This window comes from Centroberyx gerrardi, chromosome 14, assembly GCF_048128805.1.
Source record: "Centroberyx gerrardi isolate f3 chromosome 14, fCenGer3.hap1.cur.20231027, whole genome shotgun sequence".
Taxonomy (NCBI): Eukaryota; Metazoa; Chordata; class Actinopteri; order Beryciformes; family Berycidae; genus Centroberyx; species Centroberyx gerrardi.
Genome location: NC_136010.1, coordinates 26,527,976 through 26,542,000, shown reverse-complemented (window position 1 = coordinate 26,542,000; position 14,025 = coordinate 26,527,976). Strand labels below are relative to the sequence as shown.

General features: G+C 42.5%; 1 protein-coding gene across 1 annotated transcript in view; it reads right to left on the bottom strand.

Annotated features, from left to right (window-relative positions):
• Nucleotides 1-533: 533 nt before the first annotated feature.
• Nucleotides 534-14,025, bottom strand: part of vstm2la (V-set and transmembrane domain containing 2 like a) — a 45,059-nt gene continuing 31,567 nt past the window's right edge. Inside the window, exons 2-4 of the mRNA XM_071911173.1 lie at nucleotides 4,583-4,752; nucleotides 3,711-3,755; nucleotides 534-998 (exon numbers count right to left, since the gene is read on the bottom strand). Coding sequence (XP_071767274.1) covers nucleotides 534-998; nucleotides 3,711-3,755; nucleotides 4,583-4,752 — 680 coding nt within the window. The remainder of the gene's footprint in view (nucleotides 999-3,710; nucleotides 3,756-4,582; nucleotides 4,753-14,025) is intronic.

The window sequence follows — 14,025 nt, the reverse complement described above, 5'->3', positions numbered from 1 at the left end:
ATTTCCGGGTGATATTATAGGGCCGGATGAAGCTGGAGTTTCTGATAAGAAAAAAAAGGAACATTTTCCCTTACTGGGGACGGACCCGAAAGGTACATCATCATACTTATTTGTCTGAGTGTGTATGAAATGAGAGTATAAGGCAGTGGAGGAGGTATGAGGGTGAAAGCAGGCCTGTGTCATTTACAGTATCTAAGATACAAGAGTGGAATAGAGCGGGTTTATAGTGAGACTAGAGTCTTTTTGTTGGTGCCGTGACCAGAAACGGTGGAGCTGCCTAGACCTGCGTGTCAGCCCCTTGCCAAATGTCGTGCAGCCAGGCTTTATTGACGATGAGCAGTCTAACCCAGACCCACGCGCAGCAAGAAAAAGCTACTTTTCCAGCACCGTTTACGACAAAGCCAGAAATTTCAAGGGAACGGGTGCGTTTCTGGATTTGCGCGCAGGCCTGCGCTGTGCGGGAATAATAGGTTTTCATGCTGCGATACATATGAGTTATGCGATCCTTGCGTAATCTGTAATAACCCCGACGTCTAGAGCACGCAGCTCGGCTCGTTGGTGCAGTCACTGGGGCTGTGGTTGCTGTCCACGTCCCTCTTCCTCAGCTCCCTGCCCGCCTTGTGCTGCTGGCTGTGGCCGTGGTGGGCCGGCGACGACGGCTGCTGCTGCTTGCCGTGTTCCTGGTGGCGCCCGTGACTCTGGTGATGGCCGTGACCGTGCTCCCTGGCGCCGCCGTGCGAGCCGACGTCGTCCCCGTCGCCGAATCCGAGGCCGCCGCCCCTCTTGGTGGTGTCGTCCAGGGCTTCGAAGTTGCCGTTGCGGTTGCCGGCGGCGTCGCTCAGCGGCACCACCTGCAGGTAGGCGCGGACGCGGTGGCGGCGGGCGCCCGCGCCGTCGCTGAAGTCGAAGACGCGGCACTCGTAAGTGCCCTCGTCGGACGGCTTGACGGCGGAGAGGCGGAGCTTGTGGGAGATGTTGCTGCCGGCGACCTTCACAACCTGGCAGACAGAGATGAAGATAAGTGCCGATTATTACATAAAAAGATATAGTACTCAAGTGGGGCATTACAGCAGCTGATGGGACGATATATCGAAATTCAATATATCGCAATTAAAAAATGTGACAATATGTATCGTGGGGCAGAAAAATGAATCGCAATGTCTTTTTCTGTTTCCCTGTCTTTCTCCCTCTGCTTCATGGTCTCTTCCCGTGTTTTTCTCCGTCTGCCTATCAGCTCGTCTCTTTATTAGCCTGTCCTTCATTGCCTTGTCCTTCATTGCATATGTGGCTGAAAGCCTTAAAATGAAATACTTGCCGCATCACAACAGATGCACAATAATGCAACACTTAGAGCGGCCTTTATCTTCCCACACACACATACACACACACGCACGCGCACGCGCGCTCAGCAGTACTGGCAGCCCCACAGGAATCTCTCTAAGAGACGCTCAGTCAATAAAACTGTCTGGCAAAGAAACAGGTTGAGTGGGGATGTGGGCGAAAGCGCACACACACAAAAATGCATCAACTCACATACACACACACATACACTTCAGCTATCTCACACCCACCTATGCCCTGACAATCCAGGGATACAAGTACAGTATATAGCATGAATGGCCAATACACTTCTTCCATACACATTCTTAAAGGATAAGGTTCCTCTGTGGTGTCTGCACACTGTCAGCATAGTTGGAGATATCAGCGCTCATTTCCCTCCCTTCAGAAGAAGCCATTTTCTGCTATTCATTCTTCTCCGGTATGAAAAACAACTTCCACAGAGCGACATAATCCATCACATATTTCATATCGGTGCTAAATTACGTTACGCTCCGCTTCCTGTCAGTCACCCACAGGAATAAATGGAAGTCTCCTCCAGGAAATTATCCCTCAAAAACATGCTGCCTCTAAAACTTGATCGACACCTCCTTGTCTTCTTGTTTAGGCCATCTTTGTTAGCCGGGACAGCAGTTAATTTCAAGGTAGGTGTGACACTGAAAAGTCTGTATTTTAAAAACAGACAAGTAAATGTGAAAAAAAACCTAATTACATGCAGCATGATTGGGGGAAATGTAAACTAGACACAAACAGTAGTAAATTTAAATCTAAATGATAACGGTGTTCTCCTTTAACATGCTAAAAATCTATACTTGCCAGTATCCTGCTGTACAACACAAACACACACACACACACACACACTCTCTCAGATACAGGTGCTGCTTAACAAATTCTATTTGTGGCCCTTTAAAGTACGAAGAGACTTCAGCTGGGAGGAAAAATACATTTTTGCAAGTTCACAAAGATAACGGGAGTCTGGGGACGTCATTCCACGTGATACACCGCACCGAGATATAAATACTACTTCCTTTATCACCCACCTTCCTCCCTCTGTCGCAAGCGGGACTCGGATGTCTACATGCTTCAGTGTTAGCCCTAACAGTGTTATAACCGCTATCAGTGTGTGACTCTGGCAGGTGCGTACGTGTGAGCGTCTAGCATATGCTTTTGTTTGATAACACGCGTGTTTACCATCATTCGGTATGCGGAGAGCTCCTAATGATTTTTACCAGCTGTACAGCCTGCAGTGCACGGCTCCACACACACACACACACACAGTCACCCAAACCACAGCTGGTGCTTTCATTACAGCGAGTCAGCAGCAGCTAGCCTATGGGGAGCGCATCCATAGGGAAGAGAGGCTTCATGTTCGTGTGTGTGTGTGTGTGTGTGTCAGCGCGCATGTACATGCATTTGGAAGCGGAACGCAATATATTGAGGAAAGCTTCCCCACAGTCTTCACATACTGTAGCTGATGAAGAGACATTCATATTTATAGCAGAAATTAATGGTACAAATAGTAAGCAGTGATTTAAGTTATATGGGTCTTTTAAGGCAAAAAGCGTATATTAATGCTTTCCTGAAATTTTAATTGACTGTTTTTTCTATTGGTGGTTGTTTGCCCTATGATGATCATTGTCACTGCTACATCACTGCTTGTAAACCAATGATTAGCTGGCAAAGTTGGTTAGAAATGTTTCTAATTGGTGGTGAAGGAGACTTTAGCTAGAGGGATAGGTTGGTGATGTGTAGTACTTCCTACATTTTTCCTTACTGCTTCAGTTAATTAGTAGGACGCATTTCATAATGTGTGTCAGCAAAGGCCATGCTGTCTTCTCCAAACCATTAGCCTGGAGTTTCAGCAGCTAGGAGTCTCTATGGATACCAGAGGAGATAAAAAGTTCTGCTGACTTCTCAACCTCTCCGCTGTCTCGCCCGGGTTTATTATTGGGACTCGGCGCTGCAGTCATAAAGATGCAGGGAGGATTTATGAGAGTCTGATGATCGTGCGCTATACGGCCGCGTCCCCTTGAGCAAGGCACTTAACCGCCCACCAGCTCCAGCGCGGCCCGCTCCAGCGCGGCCCGCTCTTCGGCTGACGCTGTGCTTCTGCTAACCCATCGAGGGTGAATGGGAATGTTCATCTGTCATCCGGAGCGTTCATTGCGGTAAACGCTGCAACAAACTGAAAATCACACCTTTGTATGCACTAGGGCAGAACTAGAATATTATGTGGAACACCTACAACAAGAACTTTAAATGTGAACATGAAGGTTTTGTGCCATATCACATTATATAAAATGAGTGTGATGCACACCAAGGCAAACATAACATTTTTCTCAGAGAATGACAGCAGATAGTGGCTAACTCACACTTATCTTAGTAGCATCCTTTGGCATCTCTTCCTCAGGTGCCACCTGGAAAAAAACAAAAACAATAATAAAAAAAAATAAAACATTTATCCAACACTCCTTGTGTGAATGCAAGACATTAAATTCTATGCAATAGATAAATATGTCTATGAATGTAATATTCTTTCTGTCTCAAGGCAAAAAGTTGCATATTGTAGCTTTACCTAAACAAGTCGACTAAGAACACACACTGCTCTTTGGACAGTTGACGTCACAGGTACACGGTATGCACCTTAGGGTGCTAACCCTAACATACAGTTGGTTGTCTTTGGTCCAAACCATAATGGAAAAGTTTACTTCGCTGCATTTTTGTATTTGGTTCCTTTAGGTTCACACTGTCCAATTAATCCAATTACTCCACTTAATCAACTTTTGAGAAGTCATACAATTTGGAGGAATAAACCATATATGGTATAAAATGGCAATGTGCCTGGACACACTAAGGACACATTCTTACATGGGTGTCAGTTCATTAAAACCTAAGATGTGGCAAAGCCTCTATATCTAATATCATTTGCCACCAAAACTTGCAAACCCACTTTATATTGACTACATTTCTGGGGTTAAAGTGGAACGACTGATAACTGACAAGATATTATTTGGTCTTGAATGCTCCCCTGATATGATTTTTTTTTTTTTAGATATGGCTTCCAAATAGATTTCTGGGGACCGTTTCTTGATCTTTGTTCTCCATTAAAGCAATATCACAAGATCATATTTGGACTCACATAGGCTAAGACAGACCCAACTGCCATCCCCAGTCCACACCCATGCATTCTTATTTTCAGCAAAGGCCCAGAGTAGAAGTGAAGCTTCATTCACACACAACTGACCTCATTGGTTGTCCAGGGCTGTCTGTCTGTCCAGTCGCGGTGGTTCCTGATGTACCACCACTGGATCTCCAGCGAATAGGAGGGTGTTCCCGCCCCCCTGAAGGAGCAGGCCATCTCCACATCCTGACCTCTCTGGGCGGTCATGTCATGAGGCACCTCTGTAAACACGGCTGGAGAGAGAGAGACAGGGACAGACAGTTAACAACTGGTTTCTAGTCCATGTCTTTGCTCCAGTACATGTAGAAGAGAAACACTAAATCAGATGTGCTCCACAGCAGTGTTTGACTGATATGGGCTTTTGAAGGCTGATACCAATATTTCTGGATTGAAGCTGGAGACAAACAAACTTTTGCACACCTGAATGTTCCAAAGAGTGCGTAGGAGAGGGCTGAAATTTGGCAAATGAAAGGAAAAAGCTCCCGCACACTGTCCACTTCACTTGAAATTAAATCAACTTCATTAGGTACAATGTTTACAGGTTAACCTAAGGAAGGTCTTTGTACCAAAACCTTGCATTTAGACCATCAAGGGACACAAAATCTCTCCAATGCAAATTCTTTTATGTGGTTTAGCAGCTCCCTAAGTCAGGGTGAGGCAGGTTTCATTGCATGTTTTGCAGACTGCCACCCATGAAACCATCTGAAATCATAAAAATAATAACATGTGGTCGGAGGTGGATGATTTTACTGACCAATATCCCATTCCTTAATAAAAGGCTAATATCAGTTTAACAACACTGTAGAGAGCTGCTAACATGCTTGTTAGTGTTATTAAGGGATTGAGGGCATTGGCTACTTTGGTAGTTCATATTTGTGTGAACATAAAGAGTACCGGAGCTCCCCCTGATTTTGCAGGCTTTTATCCTGTATTTAGACTGTTAAAGCTGCTAAGGTGCCACTCTCTTCTGCCTTCCTTACTTTGCAGGAACATAAAGAGGCTGTTGGAAATATGACCAGAGTAGTTTAGAAGACAATTTTAACCCACAATTTTAGACCCATCTTTGAGTCCCAACGCAAACACTGTAAAACAGGATTGTAGAGTGTAGGAGGGGAACCCAGTGAAGGATTGTACTGAGGCATTACTGAAGTATTGACACAGTGGGATACAGTGACCTTTGAAAAGTTGCCTTCTAATATGAAATATTTAGCATTTGTCAATCTTTGGCAAAATGTTCTTGACCTCAGCGTTGACTATATGCCATGGTTTAGCCATCTTAAGGCTAAAGTGTTGTTGGGGGTGAAGTTGCATTGTGAAACACTGAGTAACGAGGGGAAGAAAATATAAAATTAGATTAAAAACCACTTTGGGATAAAAGCCTTCTCCTCTTCCTACAGTTGATTAATAGAGATTAATTGTGTACAATGACTGTCGCTTGATGAATGTCGCTAACACTATTTTCCAGTGGCTGTAATAATGTCACCACTGATATATCTGACCAATTTAGTGTTTATATAGTGTAATTTTGTTAGCTAACCACAGTATCTGCTAGTGGAGCTGTGGAGGCCAATTCTGGTCACACAATCTCTGACCTGACTTATGGTGTTTTGAAGTGATTATCTTGATGAGTTCCATGCCAAAAGGCTAGAGAAATGAATTCATATCAAAGAAACTAAATATCCAATTTCATAAATATCTGGATATATAGACATAACGGCAATCAGTTATGAGTTTGGACATGAACAAGATTAGACTGAATTTTGGGGCAATGGTGTATTTGTGTAGCGGATCCACAGTTAACAGTAATTCATATATCTGTTAAGAGTATTTAAAAAAAAACATAAATGGAAAGATAAGACACTTAATTACCTAGCCACAATTCCTAAAGCTACAGTATGTGTAATATTATGAAGGTGCAGGAAGGGTTGCTATAAAAACAGACATGAACTGAATTAAGTGTCCAGAATTGGACAAAGCTTTTACATCGCAAAACTACGTGTGCTATTGTGAGAAGTGGAACAAAAAGTGCTGCAAATTAAGGTTATAACTAAATTCAGCTTAAAAAAGACAAATGAAGCATCATTAATTAATGAGAAACTTCAATGAAAACAGTGCAAGATTTATTCTAGTCATTACTGAGTGTTAAACGCTGTCCAGAATTTGCCACACTGACGTTAAGCATACTATCCTGTTAACACGTCTGGGGCCATATTCACAAAACATCTTAAGGCTAAAAGTAGCTCCCAACTTGCTGATTTAGGAGAAACTCCTAAAAATAATGGGCGTGTCAGTCCTAATTTTAGGACTCCTACATTTTTGGTCTAAGAGTTTTAGCACTAAAACCAGCTCCTAAATCTGTGAAAAGTTAGGGGTAGTCAAGAAGACTCCTAAGTCACTAAGACCAAATCACAAATAATCCTAAACTGGCTGCTGCCGGCAATCCGCCTCGTAATCGGGTCAACATTTTAGAAACATTTAATGATACTGAGCTTTTAAAAAGGTATCGCCTTAATCGCGAGGGTATTAGGATCATAATCTCTGCCCTTGCCTGAGACTGCAAAAAATACCAGCACTTTTCACACTCATCGGTGGTTCTGGACAGAAGTGGGAAAGCCGCATTCATTTGCAAGCATATATTTTCCCACGCTTCTTTTTTGGTTTTTGAAGTTAACCCAACTCCAAATATTCCTTTAATAATGTCCTTCCTTTCATGCACAAGTTGGGCAAGAAGTAAAAGCTGTTCTTGCGTCCAGTTTAGTTTTCGTTTTCGTTTGCACAATGTAGCGTCACACGTCTTACTATCAGCCATGGTTATTCTAGTCTGATAATTAAAAGGCTGCTTATATGAATATCCACTAATTGTTTAACGAGCTGCCAGACATGTAAGAGGCTGACAATTAGCTGCACATACACTTGACTAGTCAGTATATTATTCTTTGTTTCATGTTAAATCAGTGACAGCCTACATTTTTATTTTAAAATCTTTATTTGAATATGGCAACATGATACCTCCTACAGTATTTCTATGATGAATTCACTGACAGAGACCCATCCCCTATCAGCCAATCACTGTTTCATGAAACACGACATCATCCATAGCAACGAGGTCAACCCCGCCCTTTCTCTTAGCTTAAGATTTCTCCCCATTCCTTAGTAAAAGTTGGTCTCAGCAGCTTCGTGAATAGGTTTTAAGAGGAAACCCTTAGCTAGGAACTTTTAGTGCTATTTGGGAGTCCTCCTAGTGGTAAGATAAAATGTTTCGTGAATACGGCCCCTGGTCTGCACACTAGCTTACTAGTGAACTAGAACCAAAGGGATTGGGCTATAAAGGCAGTGTCACAGTAATCTAAATTTGGAAACAAATCTTTTCACTTTTACTTAGAACGTTACTGAATGGATCTACAGCCACAACAAGCTTTTCCAGCTATCTCTCTTTTTTCCAGCCTGGTTGTTCTATTATTAACAGCCCATTGTCCAATGTTCTCCATGATGGAGCCACACCTGGTTGGCAGCAGATTAGTGATGCAGCTGTGAAGCCTCTATAGTGTAGAGGGAGAGAGGAGGGAGCAATTAGTCTTTCTACACTATGTAATGGTGAAAGGGATCCAGCACAGTGGTGTACAATCCTCACTGGAATAGAGGCTTCACTAGCCAGGATCCCCTATACACTGTACTACACACACACACACACACACACACACTCATATGTACATACCAGCACACCATTGGAGGCCATTAGTCCCAGCGAAATCCTCTTAAACGCTTCTTTAAACAGGCCCCTAATTTGCTGCTAATCCCAAACCTTGTCACTGCAGTGTAGCAGGTCCAGGTCCAGTGGGAGCAACATCACACCAACATCCTCCACCAAGCTACACACACTGTGGTAAAACTCCCAACTGTCCTGCTTACTGCTCACACTGTCACTCTCAGAATGCACAGTGGGAAATGGTTAAAAAAAAAAAAGCTTTGTATGAAAGATTTGAATTCCCACAAAGGGAATCATAACTATTTATTGCCATTTATATTTTTTACTGAGAGACGGAGAGGGGATGGCTTGCGGCAGTCATAAGCCAGGCTATGTTTTATGTAATGCATAAGTTAAAAAGAGCCAGAAAGAGGACAAACACGCTATATCTTACTTCACTACTTACTATATTATTTGTCTTTTTGTGATATTTGTCTGTTTTGTGATATGACATGTCCTACCTGCACAGATTATACAATATTTCTTCTCTTTCAGTTTTTCTTGCATGTGCAAATGACAGGGAAACATCTTTTTCCATTTTTTAATAATACCTGTACAACTTACATACAACTGTACAACTAACCCTGTTCTGGATTCATCTAAGAGTGAGAGAGACATGCAGCATAAGAAACCTGTTATTACATGGTGAAAAGATAAGACCTCTAATAACTGTATTTAAGACATGTAAACATAGGCTTTAAATGTATTGTATGACTTTTTCAGACTTTAAGGACCCACAGATACCCTGAAATGAACTAACGCTAAAGCCCATGCTGTGACAAAGGGAAGATGTTAGGCTCTCAAGGCAGCGATGCTCTTCTGCGTTTGCTCAGCTGACAGCTCAGTCAGTGTGACAGTCGTCTGTTGTCTGTCAGTGTCGGCGGTGGGACTGGTACAGTGGCCTGGCCTCTCATGGAAAGACTCAAGCTGGATGTTGAGTGTCATTTGTCATTCGGCGGACGCTTTTATCTAAATCGCTGTACAAAGCCATGGGTACTCCAGTAAATGACATGCTGTAATCACTGAGCTCTGCAGGACCAGAAAACCTCCGAATCATCCTGATTCCCATCTCCTTTGTATATCTTCCTTGAACACACCAGTTTCCACAGAGTCCACATCAACCCACCGACTCAAGTACAACGCTCGCTATGAAAGTGAGCCTTCTCCTTTCAGCAGAACACAGGCAGTTCACTGTTCCATATTAGAGCTGAAGAAATCTCATATTTCGATTTTTCCCATAGATAGACATTTATTGTTTATACCTATAACACACCATCAATGATTTTGGCTTGGTTCCTGGTTCCTAAATCTTACATATCAGAGACAATATTAACTGTCAGCTGTGTTTGGCAACTTGCACAGTGTCAAACTCTGCAAGTCCAATTCAAAAGGAGTTGAACCTCACAGAATTTATGTAAGATGAAGATTGGTTTCATTTTGTCAGTCTGCTAAGATAAAAGATAAAACAGCGGAACATTCTGCAAAGCCGTGAGATTGTAAAGATGGTTTTTCAAACCCCATATAACTCTATGGGTATTGTGAAGCCATCTGTACAGTCTTAGGGCTTTGCAAAAGGTTCTGCTGTTTTATCTTTTGCATAGCTAATGTGCTTTACTGCTGCGCAACGTCTGGCCCACTAAAGTCCACGCTGTTGCTGACTTATAATCAATAATCAAAAGTTCCCTCTATGGCAAAACAAATAGTGACTTTGTTTTCTTTTGAACACATCCAGCAGATGCCGTTCTATTCAATGGTAGGGGAAACTGGGATACATTATGCTGTTGACTGAATAAAATTTACAAAAACATTACTGAACAATTAAATGAATAAATAAAATCTGCAAAGAAAATAAAACTTCATTGCAGTGGTCAAGAGGAACCTCCATCATATCAGTAGTGGACGGACATTGACTGACTGATATCTGATATTTAACAAAAGGCCAATATCAGTCCCATATATTTGTCTAACCCAAATACATTACATTACATTATGTCATTTAGCAGACGCTTTTGCGACTTACAATAAGTGCATTTTGTCAACAGTAGTGAAACCAATTGTGCATCACAGTCTTCATCAGCTAAGCCTTTTAATAGGAATAAGTAGCATTCGTTGAATTTATTTCTTTTCTTTTTTTTTAAAGAGGGGTAAGAAGATAGGTTAGTTCAAGAGGGGTCCAGGGGCCGTATTCACAAAGCTTCCTAGTACTAAGAGTTGGTCCTAGTGGTGAAATTCTAAGAAAACTCTAGTGATGACGTTTTCTAAGAATTTCCCCTTAAAAGTAAGACTAAATCCTAGTAAAGATAAAAGCTATTCACAAAGCATCTTAGCCCTTAAGAGAGCTCCTAAGGTGGAAAACTGTTAAGAGTAGAGAGGAGGACTTTTAGGAGCTTAGGAGTTTCTTAAGAAGAGGAGAAAATGGCTGAAAGATGCAGAAAAGACGCATTAATGCTATTATTATTGTGAAAGTTATCACAATGTTAAGATATTTAGCAACAGGCAAACAGTGCAGCAGTGATGATTTAGGTTTATGCAACCACATAGTAGAATAATCACTCAAACAATCACAGCTCCTTCACAGCCTCATATTGTGACGCAACCTATTTAATTCCCACTGGACGTGCGCACCGAGCAGCAACAGAACAGCAGCTATGGATATAGTGAGTTTTCTCTGTATTGTCTGGTCACTGATGGGGACACTGACTGTCCGCATCATCGACAATATACTCTTGTTCAAAAATCCTATTCATATAGGCTTGCCAATATAGTCTATAAATTATTCTAATACTACTAAGTCTTGAGCCATTTTCACCAAATCTTAACATCAAATTAGTGAAGTATAATAACATTACCCAAATAAAGGCATAATGCGTCAACCTGTGAGGACCATACAAGTATTAAAAAGTACCATTCGTATGGTTTTGTCCAATCAGCTCTATTTATTTTATTTTTTTGATAGTATAAGCAAACCACACGTTAATATTGAGTAAATAGTGTGATTATCTTGTGTGATTCCTTGTGTGCATTCTGGATGACAAAAAGAGGCGTGTTGATTTTTCTTGAGAGAGCATCATACCTAGCAACGGGGTCAACCACACCTCCTCACTAAGATAAAAGTTCTTGTCCATTCCTTGCTCAGAGTTGCTCTGAGAACTTTCCTAAATCACTCCTAAGCTAGGACTCCTTGTTAAGAGGTTTTAGGCTAAGATAAGAGCTCTCTGAGAGGACTCTCAGAATGTTTGTGGATACGGCCCCAAGTGTACATACAAAGCATACTGGTTTTTAGAAAACTCTTAGACCAAAGACCCATATTAACATCACATGAAAATAAAAGGAATTACCCTTCAAGGCTGTGAAAGTCAAAATATCTCCCCTATCTGTGGGAGAATTCCCCTTTGACTAGAAGATGCTGCGTCTCCCTCATGGGAAACCCTGAGTCAATGAAGAGTTTCCTTCCAAACCGAGCTCTTCACCATCTGATGAAAGTGACCTCTAGTCTGACAAAGCGATTGCCGGCATGAAAGCACAACCCACTATCAGTTCACTGTCATTGAAGTTTCCATGCTCTCCTGAGCTCTTCACTGACAGTAAAGACACTTCAGAGGATGTCATCGTCTGTGTTTTTGAATACTGAGCATTGAGCATCAATAAGTAACAATCTTTTCTCCGTTAAAAATCACCATTCAGCCAGTAGAAATCCCTCAACAAACTCTTTTAAACTGAAACCGTTTTATTCATAGGTTTGTCTTGGTTCAGTCAATGTGCCGAGCCTGTACCGACTAAGTGCCGATTCTGGTCTGTGTTCATAGATTAACCTCGGCTGCTCAGGCTATGGATCTGGCTTATATCACGAGAGCCAGCAAAGCTCCGGTACGAGCCTCCAGTCATACATCCCTCTTGTACATTGATCAAATCTGCTTGTATTTTTCATTTGTGAAACCCGAAACGCGCTCGCTATCGATTTGACATTACACAGTCGGAGCCGGCAACAATGCCCGCAGCCCTCCTCTTGTAGATAATATTCAAAGCCGGGACATAAAAACTGCTGTGTAACAGATAGGGCCTGTGAAGTTGCTCTCGGCAATGATAATCTGTCTTTTCCCACTTAACGGCGAGGGCCCGACGCGCCGGATCCATACGCGTTTACGGCCCTAATGCTTCCCGCATTTGGACACCGCAGGAAAGGGGCGATAGTGATCAGCAGGCCGTTACGACGCGGAGGAGGTGGTTCCCGCCGAGCGATTTGCAAAATCTACACAGCAGATGGTGATCTGTTGGTACGACGTCCCGCGTCTCACTATCTGCTTCAGTCAGAACGCCTTTTTCTTTAGTTTTACACCCAGATGCATTCACTTGAGCATTCTTTTTTTTACTATTTCATCCTGCTTTTATGTTCCTTGTTTTAATGATGCTTGTTTTTCCGTTTTTTTTAGATAAATTTAATATTAAATATAGGCTAAATAAATGTCAGTTTTACTATCCTCTATTGCCGATTGCTATAACACAACAGTGATTCAACCTATATCCAGTTCATGAAAGCTTTTCCATTTGCTGTTCTAAACACCCGGTGTCTCTAACGCACATAAATGATGCGTTTTTCGTTGTTTGGAATAAACAGAAGAAGAGCTGGGTAGTTAGCATGAGCAGTGATAGCCACCATGACTGAACAGATAAAGAAAAGAGAAACTCAAACTGCATCAACAGAAAATCCAAGGAGAAAGAGGTTACAGTACTGGACACACTGTTTTATTGACAGGTGATCTCTGGGAAGTGCAGTGCAGAAACACCACAGCGATGAGCGCTTAGCAACAAAGATGGAGACAAAAAAAAAAAAAGAAGATAGCATCTTGCAGATTACCACTTTAAGTGAAATTATTAACTTCTGCTGCTCTGCAAGCCTGCGAGTTCCATCGACTCCGGCGCGACCCCGATTCAAACGCGGGGCTATCTAATCGTGTATCTCTTAGTAATAGTCGCCCCTAATCTCCACATTGTCATTGTTGGAACCATAAAAGGCTGCGATGAGCTGGATCTGTGCGGCCTGAAGCATTATCATTATCTCCAAGATAAATAGTGCAAGGCTCTCTCCGGCTATTGCTGCGAATCGGTGCTAGAAAGCCGCAGCAGCGGGGGCAGGCGGTCGCAACGGACAGAGAAATGAATATGGGAGAAATGGCCTTCACGAGACAGAGAGAGAGAGAAAGAGAGCGAGAGGGAGACTGCATGTGCTGGTGTGATGAGCGAGAGAATAAATCATGGCGAGAGATTGAATTAATGAGCGGGACAGTGTTTATGAGAAAGAGAGACAGAGAGGCTTCTGTGTGTTTGTGTGAGAGAGTAATACATCGCGAGAATAAAGGGAGGAATTAATATGAGACGGTGTGTGGGAACATGTGTGTGTGTGTGTGAGGGAGAGAGAGAGGGGCTGAAGAGGTGGAGGAAGACGGAGAACAATGTGTGAGGCAGCAGATAGCTCTCGGTGGGGAAGCGGCGTGGACGCCTGTCATCCCTCTTTCCTTTGAAAAATGGAGTGTGCTAATTACAGTTGTGATCAAAGGGAGCTGGAGGTGTTTCTTTGTGGCGGCGTCTTAATCCAGTAATACCTCAAGCCTCCCATCTCACTCCTGACTACTTATATATAGAGATCTACTATTGATCTGAAAATCACCAGTACTGGAGTTGTGAGGTTTTTGCCTGACAACAGTGATTGGGAGGGAAATAGATATGGCAGTAATAAATCTATGCACTATACTTCTACGCTATG